The sequence below is a fragment of the Eumetopias jubatus genome, unplaced genomic scaffold (genome assembly GCF_037043125.1).
Source record: "Eumetopias jubatus isolate StellerSeaLion01/CBP00866 unplaced genomic scaffold, mEumJub1_p1.0 scaffold_13, whole genome shotgun sequence".
NCBI classification, from domain to species: domain Eukaryota; kingdom Metazoa; phylum Chordata; class Mammalia; order Carnivora; family Otariidae; genus Eumetopias; species Eumetopias jubatus.
Genome location: NW_028274819.1, coordinates 84036571 through 84059249, shown reverse-complemented (window position 1 = coordinate 84059249; position 22679 = coordinate 84036571). Strand labels below are relative to the sequence as shown.

At 40.3% G+C, this 22679-nt stretch overlaps 2 protein-coding genes across 2 annotated transcripts in view; both read left to right on the top strand.

The window, feature by feature from the left end:
• The window catches only part of LOC114222341 (beta-galactosidase-1-like protein 3), a 52938-nt gene extending 52418 nt beyond the window's left edge, over positions 1 to 520 (top strand). The window contains exons 19-20 of the mRNA XM_088017616.1: positions 199 to 315; positions 455 to 520. Coding sequence (XP_087873742.1) covers positions 199 to 315; positions 455 to 520 — 183 coding nt within the window. The remainder of the gene's footprint in view (positions 1 to 198; positions 316 to 454) is intronic.
• Positions 521 to 19084: 18564 nt separating this feature from the next.
• The window catches only part of LOC114222302 (beta-galactosidase-1-like protein 2), a 52826-nt gene continuing 49231 nt past the window's right edge, over positions 19085 to 22679 (top strand). The window contains exon 1 of the mRNA XM_028120765.2: positions 19085 to 19170. Coding sequence (XP_027976566.2) covers positions 19085 to 19170 — 86 coding nt within the window. The remainder of the gene's footprint in view (positions 19171 to 22679) is intronic.

The window sequence follows — 22679 nt, the reverse complement described above, 5'->3', positions numbered from 1 at the left end:
AAGGTTTGGTTCATGTTTTTCTCTGTCATCCCTAGGCCAGCTACAGCTTAGTAGAGTTTCTAGAACATCCCATTCTAAACTCACTGCCACTTTCAGTGCCACAAAGCATTGAGTCTTGCTCTCACTCCCAAAAGTGCCTTAGGTTTTACCTTGCCAGTGTGAATCTGTTCCTATGTCTTAAGACTCCATTCCTTCCAGACCTGGAATTCTGGATTTGCATTCATCAATGGACGTAACCTTGGGCGATATTCAATTATTGGACCTCAGGAAACACTTTACCTTCCTGGTGCTTGGCTTCATCCAGAAGACAATGAGGTGAGTCACCCCTACCACTGCTTTTATGTTTCATAAATGTTGAGATCTGCCTTCATCCCGAGAATGCAATTCAGGGTCGTTCTCATCCTATACTGAATAGGCTTACACTTTCTTACTGTCAACCTTTTTTTCTCCCTAGATCATCCTGTTTGAGAAAAGGAAGAGTGGTTCATACATACAAACTACAAATGAACCCATGCTGTAAGACTGTGTTATAATACATTTCTAGGATTGTTAGATTTCATCTACAAGCATTTTTTTTAGTAGGAAGATTTATGTTGAGAATATCAGTGTTGCCTACAATAGCAAAAAATGTAAAAATAACCTAAAAAATAAAAAAGGAAATTGTTATGAATATTATAGTATATCCACATGATGTCTATTTTTAGGCTTTAAGAAATCTTCAAAATATTTAATGACTGATTTACCTAGTTAAATACTAACCCTTAGCATATTCTTATTCTCTAATCAAATATGCCTTTAGGCAGATATGAATAAAATAATAACAAATTTTATTTCTGACTCTTCATATTCAGTTGGAAGGGAGAAGAGAGTCTCTGGCTTAAGAGAGAGTAAGGATTACTGCTCTCTCTAATGCCAGAGAAAGTACCGTATATGCTGATTGGCAAATTTCTGGTGTGTGTGTGTGTGTGTGTGTGTGTGTGTGTGTGTGTGTGTGTGTTTGTAAGAGGGAGGGAATACAAGGTGCCATGAACAATGTCTTCAGACATTTCCCTACAGTCTGTGTGTCTCCAGGGTGACCTTATGGGTCATATCCAATCAGAGAAGGTATAGCAATTTGGTTGCTTGTTTCTGACAGGTATGACAGCAAAGCCTGGCATGGAGCACTCTGTGTCTTACTATTTCTCAGCTATCTGGATATAGTCAAGACTCTTCTTACTGATAGTGGACAAATATTAGTCAAACGAACTTCCTCAAATGACACCATTGGAAATGAATCACATTTTTATAATCAAATTATATCACATGACCTAAATTTGAACGATTGCACTATAACAAGATTTTATCACCTAGTTAGATATGGTGCCTAGGAGCTTCAACAAATTTAGCAAATAATCTGATGTCGAAAGGGAAGAAGGAAACTTCCTGCTTGGATGAGGACTAAGGAGTCAGATGATCTTTTCTCCCACTAGTCTGAATGTTTGGCTCACTGAAGGAGAATTTTATCATGCACCCATACAATTTCTACATAAAACTATATTCTCTGGGGCTATAACTCAAACCCATAAAATCTAGGGATAAACTATAGATCAAGGGAAAAAAACAGAAATAATAATCCTGAAGATCATATGTATGTATTATATTTCAGGTAATATATATGTTATTTTTAATCTTAGCAACCATGCAGCTTTTCCACTTTGTAGATAGAGAAACCAAGGTTCAAAGAGGTGTTTGAATACATGTCTCTCTGATTTGTATCTCTGCTTGTTATTATACCTCAGCTCCATACCTGTGTCATTTTTTTATGAATGCAAATATGAATGCAACAAAACTATCCAGAAGATGTAATGTTGTTTTCAGTGTACTTAGAGAAAAGGGCTCACAGCTTAAAACTCTTTACCCAACAACACTGTCCTTCAAGAAAAACAAAGCAAAAGAAAACAAAATATAGACCTTACAGACAAACAAGGGCCAAAAGATTTTATATCATCAAAAGATCCATGTGCTAAAGGGAATTCTGAGGCAGCCTTTCTTAACTGGGGTCCCATAACACCTTACAGAAAATGTTTTCAGTGATTAGTTTCTTATTGTAATATTATAGATGCATACTAGGAAAGTTATTTCATTACAGACCATGGATGCCTTAGGGCATTACAGCTTAAGTCTCTCAGTAAACCTCAGTGGAGAAAAGATATCCTAAAGAACATATGTCAGCCGAAAGAAAATGACCCCAGTAGTAAGATCTGAGATTCAGGAAAAAATGCAAAACAAAGGAAGGATGTTGAAAAATATGCAAATACATGTGAACAAACATTATTTCAATAAAAAAAATAGATCAATGTCTAATTTGAGGGTAAAATCTGTATAAAATTCTAAGACTAGGAGAAAATATCTATAGAAAGGGCTGTAATAGCAAAAAAACAAAGGGTGGGATCTAAGGTTTCTGTAATGCTCAAATATTAACTTTAGACTTTGTTGAATATGTATGTTAATAAATTTAGCTTAACTGTTTATTGTATATAATGCTTCTAACTTTCAAAAAAAAACACAACAAAACAAAGGGGACAAATAGAATGAGAGGGAAAAAGGCAACTAGAAATTTAACCAGTAAAAGGTAAAAGGGAATAGACAATAAAGTAAAAAATAAGTACAAGTAGAAAACACATATTAAGATAGTAGAAATAAATAAAAATATATTAGAAACCACAGTAAATTTTGTAAATGTACTAAACCCTCAGATTAAAAGATAGAAGTTGTCAGACACAATAAAAAATGAAATACATAAGTTTTACAAGAGATACACCTTTAACATAGTACACAACATGATAGAAAGTTAAGATAAAAAACATACCATGCAGGACACCTGGGTGGCTCAGTCAGTTAAGCGTCTGCCTTTGGCTCAGGTCATGATCCCAGGATCTTGGGATCGAGTCCCCCATCAGGCTCCCTGCTCAACAGGGAGTCTGCTTCTCCCTCTGCCTGCCCAACCCCCTGCTTGTGCTCTCTCTGTCTCTCTTACTTGCTCTTACTCTCGCTCTCTCTTTCTCTGGCAAATAAATAATAAAATGTTTTTTAAAAAAATACCATGCATGAATTAGCAAAAAGAAAAATTAAAATGATCCCATTTTCAACTACATCAAAAAGAATAAAATACCAAGAATAAATTTAACTAAGGAAGTGAAAAACCTATACTTTGAAAACTATAAGACATTGATGAAAGAAATTAAAGACAACACAAATAAATGGAAAAATATACCATGCTCATGAATTGGAAGAAGTAATGTTGTCAGGTATCCATACTACACAAAGCAATCTACAAATTCAATGTAATCAAAATACCAATAGCGTTTTTCACAGAACTAGAACAAAGAATCCTAAAATTTGTATGGAACCACAAAAGACCTCAACTAGCTGAAGCAATCTTGAGAAAGAAGAACAAAGAGAGATATCTCACAACCCAAGATTTCAAACTATATTACAAAGCTATAGTAATCCAGTATGGAACTGGTACAAAAATAGACACATAGATCAATAGAACAAAATAGAGGGCCAGGAGATAAACTCATGCCTATATGGTCAATTAGTTTACAACAAAGGTAACAAGAGCATAAAATGGGGAAAAAATAGTCTCTCTAATAAAGGTGTTGGAAACATTGGACAACTACAAGCAAAAGAATGAAACTGGACTACTTTCTTATATATATATATATATACATATGTAAACTTGAAATGGATTGACAACCTAAATGTCAGACCTGAAATCGTAAAACTCCTAAAAGAAAACATAGGTTGTAAAATCTTGGAAATTAGCCTTAGCAATATTTTTCTAGATATGTCTCCCTAGGTGGGGGAAATAAAAGCAAACAATTCAGTAGTTTTTAGTGTAGCATATTCATAAAGTTGTTGTAACAATCTTCTAAATCCAGAACATTTTCATTACTCTGAAAAGAAATCTTGTATCCATTAACAGGCACTCCCCTGCACCCCTCCCCAGCTCCTGGCAACATTAATCTACTTTTCATCTCTATGTATTCACCTATTCTGAACATTTCATGTAGATGGAATCATACAATATGTGGCCCTTTATGACTGGCTTCTTTCACTTGGCATAATGTTTGTAAGATTCATTCATGAAGCATACATCAGCACTTCATTCCTCTTTAGGGATGACTTAAATTTTGTTATCTGGATACCACATTTTGTTTATCCATTCATCAATGAGTGCATATTTGAGTTCTTTTTACTTTTTGGCTTTTGTGAATAATGCTGCTATGAACATTCACGCTCAAGTTTATGTGTGAATGTATGTTTTCAGTTCTCTTGGGTATATACTTAGGAGTGGAATTGCTGGGACATATGATAATAACTCTATGTTTAATTTTTTGAGGAAACACTAAACTTTTCCTAAGTTGCTGCACCACTTTATGTTTCCACCAACAATGAATGAGGGTTCTAATTTGTCCACATCCTCACTAACACTTGCTTTAATCTTTTTATTATTTTTTACTACTACAGCCATCCTAGTGGGTGTGAAATGCTATCTCATTGTCGCTTTGATTTGCATTCCCCTAAACATGTATCCTTTTAAATACTGAATGTAAAAATGTAGCAATGGAGTAATGTAACTATACCTTGAGATAACAAAAATAATCTCTGAAATTTCATCTGCATTTTAGCTTTCATTTTCACAGGGTACTAGCATTCCTCAGCAAGTGTTATGTTAGGATAACTTTTCCTCTCAAAGCATATCAATGTGTTCCTTCTTCAGCAGGTTCAAGAAAATAAATCATTTGCTGTTTGTATGGCCTCCTATGTTGCTATTATTTTCTGTAAAGTATAGTATTAAGGCTTTCTTTTGCTAAAGCTTAAATTTTCTTTTTAAACATGCATTAGCTGCTATTCAATCTTTCTGACCATCTTCCATAAAGTAAAAGGACAAGAGTTTCAAAATACCTTGTGTGTCAAGGAATTTGTTTTTGGTTGAAAAATGCTTACTTTATACTATGCTGAAATTACTTTCTAAATATGAAGCTGAAAGGCATAAATGAAGCTACACATTTGTAATTCCTAAATCATTTATGGCTTTAGCCATGTTTGTCCTTTGCCAATGACAAATACATAGCACCTGTATTTCCTAATTTTTCATTTTATAAATATTTCTTAGTTTGCTGTGCTAGACTAAGAAATCATGGTAACAAAGTAAAGGAGAAGCATAGCTAAATTCATCATTAATTTATCATGCTGTCAAGCTTTAAGAAAATTTCTATTTGTTCCTAAGTGTCCAGATATCTGGTATACAAAATATGGATATTTCATATCACTAACTGATGCATAGCAAAATATAATTTGGGAAAAATGTTTTCAGTGACATGTATTGTAGAAGGACTTCACACCTGGGAACCATAAGTGGGTCAGATTTCAAAAAATCTTTTGGCGAGGCGGAGCAAGATGGCGGAGGAGTAGGAGACCTAGATTTCATCTGGTCTCAGGAATTCAGCTGAATAGGGATCAAACCATTCTGAACACCTACGAACTCAACAGGAGATTGAAGAGGAGAGTAGCAACAACTCTCTGAACAGAGAAGCGACCACTTACTGGAAGGTAGGACGTGCGGAGAAGTGAATCCGAGGCGATATTCGGGAGGATAGACGGCGGAGGAGGGGCCTCTGTCCGACGCTTCTGACAAGTGATAGAGCCGCAGAGCACAAAATCGGACCTTTTAGAAGTCTGCTCCGCTGAGGGACATTGCTCCAGTAGCTAAGCGGGGGGTGGAACCCTCGCGGGACAGTGTGGTCTCAGGACCCTCGGGGTCACAGAAAGACCAGGGGTGCCTGAGTGCGGCAGAGCTCCCAGGTATCGGAGCAGGGAAGCTGGCTGCAGAGACAGAGCTGAGGCACGGGCTCTCAGCTCGGGGTTGCCATAAACTGTGATCCACAGCCCAGTCGGGCCACTGCTCCTCCAGCAGGGACCCAACAAGCGGCAGAGCCAGGGAGACTCCCCTTTCTCCCCCGGGAGGAGTGGCGCGGGAGTGCACCGCAGGGATCTGCTGGCTTTGGAGACTCCACACGGGGTCGGGTGCCAGAGATACAAATGCTCAGTCACAGGCTGGGTGAGTACAGAGTGCGGCCGGAGACTGGGGACACGGGACTGACTGCTTTTCTCTGGGGGTGCACTGAGGAGCGGGGCCCCAAGTTCTCAGCTCCTCCGGGTGGAGATTGGGAGGCCACCATTTTCGCCCTGGTCCTCCAAAGCTGTACCGAGAGCTTGCAGGGAACAAAAGCTCCTGAGAGCAAACCCAAGCAGCTTGCTTAGCCCGGACCGACAAGGGCGGGGCAATTCAGCCTCCGGCAAAGACATTTGGGAACCACGGCAACAGGCCCCTCCCCCAGAAGATCAGCACGAACAGCCGGCAAGCCTGGACCAAGTTTACCGATCAAGGAGAACGGGAGAACTCCAGCGCTAGGGGAATACTGCACATAGAATTCATGGCTTTTTTTTTACCATGATTCATTAGTTCATCAAAGTTAATTTTTTTAACTCTTTTTTTTTAATTTTTCTTTTTCCCTTTTTCAACCAACATCTTATCAATCCCTTTTTTAAAAAAAACATTTTTTATTTTTCATTTTTAGAGTCATATTTTATCCCTTCATAGTAGTTACCCTTATTTTTGGTATATATATATATAAGTTGTTCTCTCTTTAAAATTTTGAGATACAGTTTCTTCTAACAGATAAAAATATACCCTAAATCACTACTGTATGGTTTTGTTCTAGTCTCCTGCCTGACCACATTCTCTCCTTTTTTTTAAATCTTCTTCTTTCTTTTTTCAACAACTTATCTTATCAATTCCTTTTATAAAATCTTTTATAATTTTCATCTTTACAGTCATCTTCCATCCCTTCATTGTATCGACCATTATTTTGTACATATATGTCTTTCTTCCTTTAAAATTTTAGGAGGCAGTTTTTTCTAACAGAACAAAATACGCCCAAAATCTAGTGTGTGGCACTGATCTATGCACTAGCCTGATCATATGTGATCATATTCTGCTTTTTTTGTATTGTTCTGTTTTTGTTTTTAATTTTTTTCTCTTTCTTTTTTCTTTCTTTCCCGTTCTTTTCCCCTGGTCTCAGGTCTTTTCTGATTTGTATACAGTATATTTGCTGGGGACGTTGCAAACCTGTTACCATTTTGTTCTCTCACTCATCTATTCTCTGGACAAAAATGACAAGACGAAAAAAATCACCTCAGTAAAAAGAACAAGAGGTAGTACCGTCAGCCAGGGACCTACTCAATACGGACATTAGTAAGATGTCAGACCTAGAATTCAGAATCATGACTTTAAAGATACTAGCTGGGCTTGAAAAAAGCGTGGAAGTTATTAGAGAAACCATTTCTGGAGATATAAAAGAACTAAAATCTAACCAAGTCGAAATCAAAAGGCTATTGATGAGGTGCAATCAAAAATGGGGCACTAACTGCTAGGATTAATGAGGCAGAAGAGAGAATCAGCGATCTAGAAGACCAAATGATGGAAAATAAAGAGGCTGAGAAAAAGATAAACAACTACAGGATCACGAGGGCAGAATTCGAGAAATAAGTGATATGATAAGATGAAACAACATTAGAATAATTGGGATCCCAGAAGAAGAAAGAGAGAGAGGGACAGAAGGTATATTGGAGCAAATTATAGCAGAGAACTTCCCTAATGTGAGGAAGGAAACAGGCATCAAAATCCAGGAGGCACAGAAAACTTCTCTCAAAATCAATAATAATAGGTCAACACCCTGACATCTAATAGTAAAACTTACGAGTCTCAGAGACAAAGAGAAAATCCTGAAAGCAGTTCGGGAGAAGAGATATCTAACCTACAATGGTAGAAACATTAGATTGGCAACAGACCTATCCACAGAGCCTTGGCAGGCCAGAAAGGACTGGCAAGATATCTTCAGAGCACTAAACGAGAAAAATATGCAGCCAAGAATACTATATCCAGCTAGGCTGTCATTAAAAATAGAAGGAGAGATCAAAATCTTCCAGAACAAACAAAAACTAAAGGAATTTGCAAACACGAAACCAGCCCTCCAAGAAATATTGAAAGGGGTCCTCTAAGCAAAGAGAGAGCCTAAAAGCAGCATAGATCAGAAAGGAACACAGACAACATAAAGTAACAGGCACCTTACAGGCAATACAATGGCACTAAATTCATACCTTTCAATAGTTACCCTGAATGTAATTGGGCTAAATGCCCCAATCAAAAGACACAGGCTATCAGACTGGATAAAAAAACAAGACCCATCGATATGCTGTCTGCAAGAGACTCATTTTAGGCCCAAAGACACCCCCAGATTGAAAGTGAGGGGGTGGAAAACCATTTACCATGCTAATGGACACCAAAAGAAAGTTGGGGTGGCAATCCTTATATCAGACAAATCAGATTTTAAATCAAAGACTGTAATAAGAGATGAGGAAGGACACTATATCCTGCTTAAAGGGTCTATCCAACAAGAAGATCTAACAATTGTAAATATCTATGCCCCGAACATGGGAGCAGCCAATTATATAAGGCAATTAATAACAAAAGCGAAGAAACACATTGACAACAATACAATAATAGTGGGGGACTTTAACACCCCCCTGACTGAAATGGACAGATCATCGAAGCAAAAGATCAACAAGGAAATAAAGACTTTAAATGACACACTGGACCAAATGGACTTCACAGACATATTCAGAACATTCCATCCCAAAGCAACGGAATACACATACTTCTCTAGTGCCCATGGAACATTCTCCAGAATTGATCACATCCTAGGTCACAAATCAGGTCTCAACCGGTACCAAAAGATTGGGATCATTCCCTGCATGTTTTCAGACCACAATGCTTTGAAACTAGAACTCAATCACAAGAGGAAAGTCGGAAAGAACTCAAATACATGGAGGCTAAAGAGCATCCTACTAAGAATGAATGGGTCAACCAGGAAATTAAAAGAAGAATTTGAAAAATTCATGGAAACCAATGAAAATGAAAACACAACTGTTCAAAATCTTTGGGATACAGCAAAGGCAGTCCTGAGAGGAAAGTATATAGCAATACAAGCCTTTCTCAAGAAACAAGAAAGGTCTCAAATACACAACCTAACCCTACACCTAAAGGAGCTGGAGAAAGAACAGCAAATAAAGCCTAAACCCAGCAGGAGAAGAGAAATCATAAAGATCAGAGCAGAAATCAATGAAATAGAAACCAAAAGAACAGTAGAACAGATCAACGAAACTAGGAGGCGGTTCTTTGAAAGAATTAACAAGATTGATAAACCCCTGGCCAGACTTATCAAAAAGAAAAGAGAAATGACCCAAATCAACAAAATCATGAATGAAAGAGGAGAGATCACAACCAACACCAAAGATACAAACAATAATAAGAACAGATTATGAGCAACTCTATGCCAGCAAATTAGATAACCTGGAAGAAATGGGTGCATTCCTAGAGATGTATCAACTACCAAAATTGAACCAGGAAGAAATAGAAAACCTGAAGAGACCTATAGCCACTAAGGAAATTGAAGCAGTCATCAGAAATCTCCCAAGAAACAAAAGCCCGCGGCCAGATGGCGTCCCAGGGGATTTCTATCAGACATTTAAAGAAGAATTAATACGTATTCTCCTGAAACTGTTCCAAAAAATAGAAATGGAAGGAAAACTTTCAAACTCATTTTATGAGGCCAGCATTACCTTGATCCCAAAACCAGACAAAGACCCCATCAAAAAGGAGAATTACAGACCAATATCCTTGATGAACATGGATGCAAAAATTCTCACCAAATTACTAGCCAATAGAATCCAACAGTACATTAAAAGGATTATTCACCACGATCAAGTGGGATTTATCCCTGGGCTGCAAGGATGGTTCAACATCCGCAAATCAATCAACGTGATACAATACATTAACAAAAGAAACAACAATAATCATATGATCCTCTCAATAGATGCAGAAAAAGCCTTTGACAAAGTACAGCATCCTTTCTTGATCAAAACTCTTCAGAGTATAGGGATAGAGGGTATATACCTCAATATCATAAAAGCGATCTATGAAAAACCTACATCGAATATCATTCTCAACGGGGAAAAGCTGAGAGCTTTTCCCCTAAGGTCAGGAACGCGGCAGGGATGTCCACTATCACCACTGCTATTCAACATAGTATTAGAAGTCCTAGCCACAGCAATCAGACAACATAAAGAAATCAAAGGCATCCAAATCGGCAAATCACTCTTTGCAGATGATATGATACTGTATGTGGAAAACCCAAAAGACTCCACCCCAAAACTGCTAGAACTCATACAGGAATTCAGTAAAGTAGCAGGATAGAAAACCAATGCACATAAATCAGTGGCATTCCTGTACACCAACAACAAGACAGAAGAGAGACAAATGAAGGAGTCAATCCCTTTTCCAATTGCACCCAAAACCATAAGATACCTAGGAAGAAATTTAACCAAAGAGGCAAAGGATGTGTACTCAGAAAACTATAAAATACTCATGAAAGAAATGGAAGAAGACACAAAAAATTGAAAAATGTTCCATGCTTATGGATTGGGAGAACCAACATTGTGAAGATGTCAATGCTACCTAGAGCAATTTACACATTCAATGCAATCCCCGTCAAAATACCATCCACTTTTTTCAAAGAAATGGAACAAATAATCCTAAAATTTGTATGGAACCAGAAGAGACCCCGGATAGCCAGAGGAATATCGAAAAAGAAAAGCAAAGCTGGCAGCATCACAATTCCAGACTTCCAGCTCTATTACAAAGCTGTCATCATCAAGACAGTATGGTACTGGCAGAAAAACAGACACATAGATCAATGGAACAGAATAGAGAGCCCAGAAATGGATCCTCAACTCTATGGTCAACTAATCTTTGATAAAGCAGGAAAGAATGTCCAATGGCAAAAAGACAGTCTCTTCAACAAATGGTGTTGGGAAAATTGGACAGCCACATGCAGAAGAATGAAACTGGACCATTTCCTTACACCACACACAAAAATAGACTCCAAATGGTTGAAAGACCTAAACGTGAGACAGGAGTCCATCAAAATCCTAAAGCAGAACACAGGTAGCAACCTCTTCAACTTCAGCCACAGCAACTTCTTCCTAGAAACATCGCCAAAGGCAAGGGAAGCCAGGGCAAAAATGAACTATTGGGATTTCATCAAGATAAAAAGCTTTTGCACAGCAAAAGAAACAGTCCACAAAACCAAAAGACAACCGACAGAATGGGAGAAAATATTTGCAAATGACATATCAGATAAAGGGCTAGTATCCAAAATCTATAAAGAACTTACCAAACTCAACACCCAAAGAACAAATAATCCAATCAAGAAATGGGCAGAAAACATGAACAGACATTTTTCCAAAGAAGACATCCAAATGGCCAACAGACACATGAAAAAGTGCTCAACATCGCTCGGCATCAGGGAAATCCAAATTAAAACCTCAATGAGATACCTCCTCCCACCAGTCAGAATGGCTAAAATTAACAAGTCAGGGAACGACAGATGTTGGCGGGGATGTGGAGAAAGGGGAACCCTCCTACACTGTTGGTGGGAATGCAAGCTCATGCAACAACTCTGGAAAACAGTATGGAGGTTCCTCAAACAGTTGAAAATAGAGCTACTATACGATCCAGCAATTGCACTACTGGGTATTTACCACAAAGATACAAATGTAGGGATCTGGAGGGTTATGTGCACCCCGATGTTTATAGCAGCAATGTCCACAATGGCCTAACTATGGAAAGAGCCAGGATGTGCATTGACAGATGAATTGATAAAGAAGAGGTGGTATATATATACAATGGAATATTTTGTAGCCATCAAAAGGAATGAAATCTTGCCATTTGCAATGACGTGGATGGAACTGGAGGGTGTTATGCTGAGTGAAATAAGTCAATCAGAAAAAGACATGTATCATATGACCTCACTGATATGAGGAATTCTTAATCTCAGGAAACAAACTGAGTGTTGCTGGAGTGGTGGGGGGTGGGAGGGATGGGGTGGCTGGGTGATAGACACTGGGGAGGGTATATGCTATGGTGAGCGCTGTGAATTGTGCAAGACCCTTGAGTCGCAAATCTGTACTTCTGCAACAAATAATGCAACATATGTTAAGAAAAAAGAAAAAGAAGAAGATAGCAGGAGGGGAGGAATGAGGGGGGGTAAGTCAGAGGGGGGGACGAACCATGAGAGACGATGGATTGTGAAAAACAAACTGAGGGTTCTAGAGGGGAGGAGGGTGGGGGGATCGGTTAGCCTGGTGATGGGTATTCAAGGGGGCACGTTCTGCATGGAGCACTGGGTGTTATGCACAAACAATGAATCATGGAACACTACATCCAAAACTAATGATGTAATATATGGTGAGTAACAAAAGAATAAAAAAATAAAAAAAATCTTTTGGCAGTTGGAAATGACTGAAAATAGCAAAATAGAGCAATTATTTTGAGACTTTATTTTTAGCCTCACTAGACTCAAATCTATAAGAAATTGTCTTCTTAAAATTTTATAAGTCTGTCCTTTTGAAGTTTGGTAGTGAGAACAAAGTGTACCTAATTTTTGTTTAATGATTCCATCCTTTTTTCACATGTTGTTCATTCTTTGTTCTATCTGGATTGAACATGGTTTATCATAGATGTAGCTGCATATCATGTTGTAGCTTTTCCTCCTCATGAAATTTCAAGGTGGCAAGAGTTCCCAAAGATGACTTTTTTCCAAGACTCACAGCTGCAATGAAATTATGTGATACAATTAAATTCAGCTTACAAAAAGTATGCTGTTTAATGTTATGAATGGTAGACATCAAACAGTTCTAAAGTAATAAAATTGTGATATAACAATATTGATAGCTCTTAATTATTATGTATATTTTTAAATTTTTAAGCTATATAAATATATGTCTATCATCTTTATTTTTTTAAGGTTTATTTATTTATTTTAGAGAGAGGGAGGAGAGAGATAGCGCATGTGGGGGGAGGGAAAAGGAAGAGGAAAAGAGGGAATGTTTAGCAGACTCCCTGCTGATTGCGGAGTCCAACATGAGGCTTTATCTCATAACCCTGAGATCATGACCTGAGCTGAAACCAAGAGTCAGATGCTTAACTGAATGAGCCACCCAGGCGCCCCTATCTTCTTTATTTTCTAAAGATCATCTATTTACATACATTTGTTGGCTCAGAGAAGATATCATATTCTTTCTTAGAACTTATAAAGCTAATGTACTCTCTTAATATTCTTAGTGGCTATTAATGTATTTCTCCATATGCTTAAGAATTTGAAAGTTCTTAATAATTACTTCTGTACATTATGGACACACATATCCCAGAATATTATTAAGCCACTTGCAACAACATGGATGGACCTTGAGGGCATCATGCTAAGTGAAATAAGTCAGGCAGAAAGACAAATACTATATGATCTCACTTATATGTGAAATCTAAAAAACAAATACTGAACTCAGCTGCAGAGAACAGATTGGTAGTTGCCAGAGGCAGGGAATGGGTGGTGGGTGAAATGGGTGAAGAAGGTCAAAGGTACAAACATCCAGTTATAAAATAAATATGTCCTGGGGATATAATGTAGGGCATGTTGACTATAGCTAATAATACTGTTGTATATTTGAATGTTGCTAAAATAGTAAATCTTAAAGGTTCTCATCACAATAAAAACAAATTTGTAACTATACGTGGTGATGGATATTAACTAGCCTTACTGTGGTGATTGTTTCACAATATATACATATATTTAAGCATTATCTTATACATCTAAAATGAATATAATGTTATATGTCAATTATATCTGAATAAAAAATTATGAACATGCAAAAAATTACTTCTGTACATTATGGTAATAGTTTTCATAATAATCATTAATCATTATTTTGCTTAAACTTATCAATAAAATTTTAATGTTTTACTTCATGTCACATCTCAAATGTATACATACATTTGAAAGTTAATAATCAGATATTAACAACAAATTCAAACGATGCGTCCAGTTCTCATTTCTGACAATGTTGCACTGTCTGTATTTGAAATTAACCTAAGTGATCATTCTATCACAGAGAATACAGTGATACCTTAAATGATCCTATATATGCTGACTCGGTCACCCGCCCCTATCCACTTCACCTACTCAAGGATATTGCTCCAGAGATTCTGCAAGGGATCTGCTACTTCACAGTTTTCACTCTCTTTTGATCATGATCACTCTCAGCATATGAGTATGTGGTAGTTTCTATCTAAAATAGAAATGAAGATAGAATACTACCCCTGACTCCGAGTTAAGAACCACCAGCTACTGTTCCAATTATTGATTCCCCTTTCACTCTTAGATTCTTCATCCTTTCTAAACCTATTCCAGTCAGCTTCCCTGACCCTAACCCCCACCTCCACCTAAGCTGCCTGCATCCTAGTCACCAAACCCCTCCATGTACTGAATCCACTGATTCATTACCAGCCTTTCCTTAACTTGACCTGTCAGCACCATGTAACAGGTCATTACTGCTTCCTCCATGGTAACTTCTCTCTCTTGGCGTTCAGGATGGCATCTTTTCTGAGGGTTCTTCCTGCCTCACTGGCTGCTCCTTCTAGTTCAACTTTGCTGGTTTCTCCTCTTTTCTCAGTGTCAGGTGCCCCAGGGCTCATCCTTGGTCCTCTTTCTCTGCCTGCACTTACTTCACTGGTGATCTCACCCAGGCTCATGCCTTTAAATACCAACGATATATCAATGTCTCAATTTACATCTCCATGCCAGACCTCTCTCTTGAACTTCAGGCTTGTGCATTCAATAGCTTATGTGATATCTCTACTAGCACGTTCACAGCTATCTCAAACTCAACCAGCCCAAGTTGCGCTTCCGATATGTTGGAGTCATTCTTGAATCCTTATTTCTCTCACCCGACAAATGATCCTGGAATCACAACAATCCCCCAGTCTCTGCTTTCAAACTATTTCCAGAAATCCAACACTTCCCATCACCTCCTTCCTACCACCCTTGTGCAGGCCAGCATCATCTCTCACTGGGATTGCTGCCTCAAAGCGGGTCTCCTTTCTCCTGCTCTTGCCCACTTCTGGTGAGCCTCATCACAGCAGCCAGAGGAGACTTTCAAAGCATAATTGATGTCCAAAGCCTGCAATGGCTCCCATTTCATTTGGAGTCAGAGTCCTCCTCTGAAAGGCCTTCCATCATTAGGCCCCCGTACTTCTCTTACCTCACTGCTTGTAGTTCTCCCCCTCCCTTTCACTTCCCACGGGGACCTTGCAGTTCCCAGAACACCCTGTCATGCTCCTGCCTGAGAGCCTTTGCACTGTGGGTTCTCTCTGCTTGCATAGCCCTTCCTCCAGATATTTGCATGCATGGTTAACTCTCACCTCTTTCAGATCTTTGCTCATTAACATTGTTTCAGTAAGGCTTTGTCTGTGCACAACCCTCCCCCCAAGGCTCACAATCCCCTTCTTTTACCTACTTCCTTTTTGCAATGCAATTTATTACCTTTGGACATACTCTACAGTTTACTTATTCATTTCTTAATTTTTGTCGTTTTTCTTCCTCAGCTAAAGTATAAATTTCAAAGGGAAGGACCCTCATCTGTTTTGTCCACTGATGGATTGTAAGCACCTAAAACAGTGTTCAGCACATAGTAGTCATTAAACATTTGTTGCTTGCTTCTTAATGAAAGAAATATTGAATTAGGTCTTTGGCTTTTCTGCCTTCCAAAGGCTGAGGCTGAAAAGTGATATTTTTGGACTACAAAGGCCAATGATGAAGTTCAGTGCATCCCTCCCCGATGGATACAGGTCCCTTCCAGTCCCAGGGACACATCTCTTGGAGTGAGAAGCCTTGACTACTTATCTCAACTTGATTCTGCTTTCTTTTTCTCTTTCCAAGGCCAAAATCACCTTCCTGGGACTTTCTATTTTCTTTTTGTCTACGGTTGAAATTGCCCTCATTTATTCCCAGAAATTCCCCCATGTTCTTAATTTCTTTGCTCAAGACTCTTTCACAACTTGACATCATAACAGGTCTTGTCATGTAACATGGAGCAAAAGAGCTGGAGGGGGTGGGTGGGGAGGGTGGGTCCGGGTGTCTGTCTATAAGGAGGAGGGTGAAGAAGAGCTGGTTGTATCATGGTCCAGGGGCCCAAGTAGCTGCTCTACAGAAGCCATATTTTGCATCTTGTTCTCATGACTTTAGGAAAGACTTCATCAATGTTTTTCTAAAATTCAGATACATTATACTTAAGGCATTAGCACAGTGCACTAAAAAATAAGACATGTTAATAAATGAGTAATTGATCTATAAACCTGTTTGTTACCTATTAAAAATAAAAATAAAACAGCCAATAAGTTTAGTTTGATATGATTATTTTTCTTGAGAGCCTTCATTGACTGATCCTGAATGACTGTAGCTTTTATTCCCCCCACCCCCCCGCCCCAGGGTTCTTTGTATACTATGTGGGAGAGGTGACTTCTCAAAGAAGGAACTGTGCTCTCTGGGTCTGTTGGAGCTCTAACTTAGAGTCGTGGGCTGAGGATGTCAACAGGATTTTATAAAAAAAAAAAAAGTTTTGTATGTTTTCTAAACCAAAACCCTGACACCAGAAATGTAGCTTGTGAAGATTGATTCCTGAGCATCAGAGATTTGTTTCCATCCATGAGCCTTGCCAGACCGCATTTTTACATCTCCACCAGGCCAGTTTATTAAACTGTAGCTTCTGTTCCCAGATTTGAGTATTTCATTGTCTGCTTTGGGTTAAATTCATTACACTTTTTGGAAAGGAGTATTTTGAAGGAGTATCTTGCTAATATTTTAAAAACCAGAAGAAGTCTCGACTCCTCAGCAAAACACCTCTCAGATTAATGCTATCTTTGTAATGCTCTCGGTGGTATTATTAAAGCCAGATAAAGTGAAATTGTTCCTAAATTGTGGGTAGCTGTATCTACAGTTCTGAGCTTCCCAGAAAGTTAAGGGCTAATGAATTTTTTTAAAAGAGCTATTTATGTTTTCTTTCATAAATAAAAACAAGGGATACAAGGATGGGCTAAGAATTTCAGAGGTTTTATAGCTCATATTAACAGGTTTTTACTAATACCTGAAAAAAATATGGAGATGCTGGTATTGATTATTAACTTCAGGATACCCTGACGTGTAATAGATTGTACTACTGCCCAGCAATATCACAAGGAGTGAGGGGTGAGTGTTGGGTATGTGCCAGGAATAGGTCTCCAAAGGTAAAAAAGGGGCTAACATTTGACACTTTATCCATGTCTCATGGGCTAGCTTTTATCCCAACTATATGAGAATATTTTCATCATAGTCCAAAATACTACGAAGCAATTATATGTCTTTAAAAAAATGGACTGAGGGTTGCTGGAGTGGTGGGGGGTGGGAGGGATGGGGTGGTTGGGTGATAGACATTGGGGAGGGTATGTGCTATGGTGAGCACTGTGAATTGTGTGAGACTGTTGAATCACAGATCTTACCTCTGAAACAAATAATGCAACATATGTTTTAAAAAAGAAGAAGATAGTAGGAAGGGAAAAGTGAAGGGGGGGGAATCGGAGGGGGAGATGAACCATGAGAGACTATGGACTCCAAGAAACAGAGGGTTCTAGAGGGGAGGAAGTGGAGGAATGGGTTAGCCTGGTGATGGGTATTAAAGAGGGCACATATTGCATGGAGCACTGGGTGTTATATGCAAACAATGAATCATGGAACACTACATCAAAAACTAATGATGTGATGTAAGGTGATTAGCATACATAATAAAATAAAATAGAAAAATTATAAAAAAATAAATGCTGCCTACTTATCAAAAAAAAAAGAAAAAAATGGGGAAAAGGTACTGATTTTGTAGAGTGTGAAAGAGGAGCTACTTCTCTCTCTAAATGTCTCCAGGAATGTTTCTGGCCCTGCTATCTGCCCACCCCCCCCCCCAACTTGTTTGGTCGTTTTTTCCTCTCCTTGGTTTAACTTTTGCTCCATACTTACTATTTGCGTAATGCTTGTCAAAGGACCCTTCACACCAAACTCTGCATGTCTTTGTTCTGAGAAGTAAAATCTCATTTTGTTCTTATCAGCTTTACAAGTTCAAAACTATATACAAGTGTAGGAAGTGGTTTTGAAACATGCAACAAGGGATATTTTCTAGAAATTCGGATGCTCTGAAAAAACATTAGCCTTCCTAGAAAATGTTTCAGATTTTCTTTCAGTAAAATTGAATTTTGTTCTTGGGATGAAGTGGGTGTGTGATTTTTAGAAAGCATAAGTTTGCTCAAATATTACACAATATCCTTTGTGGCATAATTCTGTACCCATAAGAATTGTATTCATCCTTTCATAAAATTTGGGGGTTTTATCTGGACTTTTTTTTAAAGATAGAAATTAAAGGCAAGAAATATTTTGGTGCTCCTTCCTCTGCACCTTACCACCCCCCATGCTATTCAAACGTGAACCATACTAAGTCATAAAATATGTCTAAAGGAAATTCTACAATGTTCTTCCTTTTCATATGATACTTCACTACTTCAAATTTTTTTTTCTTCAAAATCTGAATTGTTTTAAAACAGCGTGTTGGCTTTGCAGGCGCCTTTAATACATGCTTGCTAATGTAGCGAGGTGGGGGGGTGTACTCTACGATGCGCAAGGACTGGGCGACATGGGCCCAGTATTTTTGCACTTGTTTGCATATCTCGTGAAGGAAAATAGCAACAGCCAGCTCCTCCCTGAGACTAGGGGCAGGTGGGCGGGGGAGACCCCTAGAGCCTCCCGGGAACCTTCCGGGAGCTGGAAACTGCTCCAGGAGGCAGCCCGCCCCTCCTCCGTTGCAGGCCCCGCCCCCGCCTTCGCTAGGCCCGCGGCGCGTGGGGCGGGCCGAAGGCCTCAGCCAATGAGCGCCTGCGGGCCGGGCGGGACGCGGGCCGGTTGCCCGGGCGACCAAAGTGCGGCCCCGCCCCCCGTCGCGAGCCCGCGAGCTGGGCAGTGCAGGTTACAGTGCTAGCTGCGGTCCCTGCACCGCGCGCAGTCGCGCGATGGGCAAGTGGAGCATCGGGCGAAAGCCAGGCCGCGCATTCGGACTCCTGCTGCTGGTGATCTTGAGTTTCCTGGTGCTCTGCAGGTGAGAGATCCCCGTCCCGCACCTGTCGGACTCCAGACACCTCAGCCTTCCACACCCGCAGTTTGCGTCTCCCCTCTCACCTGAGGGAGGCAGTCCCGGGAATCCGCGTCCCGCGAATCTCCACCGGGAAGGGCTATCCGGCCTCTTCTTTGTTGGGTCTGGCGTCCTTCTCCACCACTAGGCACTCTGCTCTTGCCTCGAGATCCAGGATTCCGGGTGACACTAGGTGCTGTCCTCTGCGTCTGTGTAGAGCTTCCCCACTTTCTCGAAGCTGGTGATGCTCGGGCTCTGCTTTCTTCGTGGATACTCCCAGCTCTTTGCGAAGGCCAGCAGAGCTAGCCATCAGGTCTCTTTCAGATGTCCCAGATCACTGCTCCGCCCCTAGTCCTTGGGGAGCCCGCTTCTGCTGTTCTCTCGGGTCCCCACATTTCCTACCAAGCCTGCTGGGAGGCTTCTCTAGTCATCAGAAGCCAGAGCTCCAGGCTCACAGCTATGGTCGATCTCACCTGCCCAGCGCAGTCATGAGGTCGCTGTCCCTTGGGTCCTTCAAGATCCTCAACCCTGGACTTATTAGTCCCACTTCAGGATTGATATGTCTTCTCTCTCCACTTTCCCACGTTGGTCAGTCATCTGCTCACTCCTTCCCAACCCCCTTTTACAAAGTGTTATCTTTGACAAGTGGTTGTGTTTAGTGATAGAAGGACTTACCCACAGCCTGTGTGGGTGCCCTAGCCCAGAACTTTTGTAAAGTGTGTCTATTTATAGGATTCTACAGTCCTGACCATGTCTTTCAGGTCGATGGCTGGCACTTTCCATATTCAAAACCTCCAGTGTTGCTGGGAAAGCAGACCAGCAGTATCAAATACTTGGGCACTGAAAGTTAAGTTCGAAGCAGGTGATGTGGAGGCAGACACACCACCCCTTCAGCTTTATCTTTTGCTTCTTCCAATCCCTTTTGTTAGTTTCTCTGACTCTCCTCTGGGAGATAGGGAAGTTTTTGATGGAGATGAATATTTGAATGTTTTTGCTGCCACAGAACACATTCAGAAACTATTTCCACCTTTTTTTAAGACATTTGGCTTTGGAGTTGGTAAGGATGTCATAATACTGTTTGAGAGAAAGAAATGGTGCTCTTCTCACTCTGGGGCCCAGAAAACTTAAGAGGCATTTTGTTTCCCGAGTTGTTCCCAAGACTATTTTCCATCTTGTCAGTGATCTCTAATCCATTCCTCTCTGAAGACTGATCCTGGCTCTTGTAGGATGCTCAGCCTTCCTCCTGACGCAAGGCTGATGCAAAGCCCAGAAGGATTACTCAAAGCAGAGGCAACAGAGCCTCCAGCATGCAGCAGGGTATCAAGGAGCCCACACCCCAGAGAGAAAGGCCAGAGGTGTGCAAATAGCATGTGGTTTGCCCATTGTTGGAGGTCAAGGATATGGCAGTCCATGCAGAGGCATTGAGGGGCAGCTCTGAGGGGCTTGAGTTGGGCCAGGTAGTGAACCTTAATAGTCCACAGGGAAAGGTGTGGGAAGGAGGCTGGGTGTTTGTTGGTGTCTGGCAGGAGGGAAGATGGGGTGTCAGGTAGCTGACTGGCCGTGAAGAAGCCTGAGCTTCTCATAGGTGAGTTAACCATGTCCCTACCTGAGTTGGAGTGGCCATAGCAGGAGTCAGTCAGGGGCTGATGGAGGTGCCTGAGAATAGCTACAACCCAAGCCTGAGGAAATAGTTGAAATGCTTAGTAAAGTCATTGTTGTTCCTGATATCCCTCCTTTCTCAGCAGGTAAGACAGAGGCCAGAGAAGCTCTGACCCACATTCAGGGCCATCTCTTAGGGTACTTCAGAATATGTGTGTTTTGGGCATTTTTTAATTTTATTACCCTCATGGTATTGGGCTTTTTGCCATGGGCAAAAGGATTATCTCTGGAGGGCAGAGGAGAATACACTCTTTGTTGCTTCCTCTTCTTGCCTTGCTCTGGCTTTGACTGGATATTAACTTCGTGGGAGGTGGGGACCCCTCCCAGCTGTTGCTGGGAATGTGGATATAGCCAGTGGAATATAGGGGAATTGGGAATGGGAATTGGCTACTCAACTGGCAGCTTTGTGGAGCTAAGCTGTCAGGATCAGCCTTTTCCTGTACCTCAGAAGGCAGGTATTTGGGTAGGGAGTGCCTGCCGGGCTCCAGCTTTTTTTTTTTCCCAAGAACTTTACCTTGGGCTGGTTCATGGTCAATCGTAGCTATTTGATTATTTCACATCCAAGAAATAGGAGGACCAAGATGACTTTTGAGGATGATTTCAACCTTTGATATTTTTTAGCTTGAACAATGGTCTGAAATTTACCTTTATTGTAGTATAATTGTCATGCAATAAGCTGTACATGTTTAGCTTGTACAGTTTGATAAATGCTGGTGTATATATCCATCTGTGAAAATACCGCCACAATTAAAAGAGTGAAAATATCCATCAGCCCTAGAAATTTCCTTGTGCCCTTGTGCATCTCTCTCTCCTGCCCTTCTCTGCTCCCCCACCCCTAATGACACTGATCTGTTGCTTTCTGCCACCATATATTGTATGCATTTTCTAGAGTTTTATGGAAGTGTAATCCTAAAGTATGTACTCTGTTTTGATTTGGCTTCTTTCACTCAGTATATTATTTGGAAATCTTTGATGCATATCAATGGGAACCATGTCTGAGTTAGTTGCCTTTCCTCCTCCCACTCCATGGTTGCAAGAATGCCTGCTTGATATGATCAAGGCATGGTTCCCACTCATGACTCTTTTCCTTAATATAAATGCATCACTGAGCAATAATACAATGAACTCTGCATCTCTTATACCTGATATATTAGCTGGCAAAAGTCAGGAGAGGAAATTGGCCAGGTAGGTGCCCTGCATCATGCCTTCTTAAAGGCAAGTTCATCTGTTTGCCCAGCTCTACCTCACTCAGTGCTCCTACACTGGCATTATCTGGATTCTAGACCCCAAACTCTGCGTGAAGGAAAGAAGAGGAGCCTATCAAAATCTTCTTTTTAGAGAAGGTGGATGACTTAGCAACATGACCTGGTCACCTTTGATCCAAATCATGGCCAGTTCTGCCTTCCAAGGATGTGTGGGCAAACTGTTCCTCCCTTCCTGGGCTTCTGTGAGGTCATTGATTTTATGAGCTTTGCCTGTTCTAGGACTCTACCCTGTGATGCCTGAGTCATATTCCCTGGAATGTTTGAACTCTTTGAACACTGTTCCTTTCATCTTCTAATAGTAAAGTTTTCAGCATCTGGGAAGTGTCTCTTTCAGCAGGTAGTCATTTCTCTGACACAAGTGGAGAAACATGGCTACCTGGGCAGTGGCTCAGTCAGAGAGAGAGAGAGAGAGAGAGAGGTAGGATGTCTGAACCACCCTGTTCTGGGAAGATAGAGCTGGCATTGGGATTCTTTCACTGCCATACTAGCCAACTGAAGGGGACCAGAGTGTCTTAGAGCAAGAGCATGGACATTATTACTGTATTTGTGATT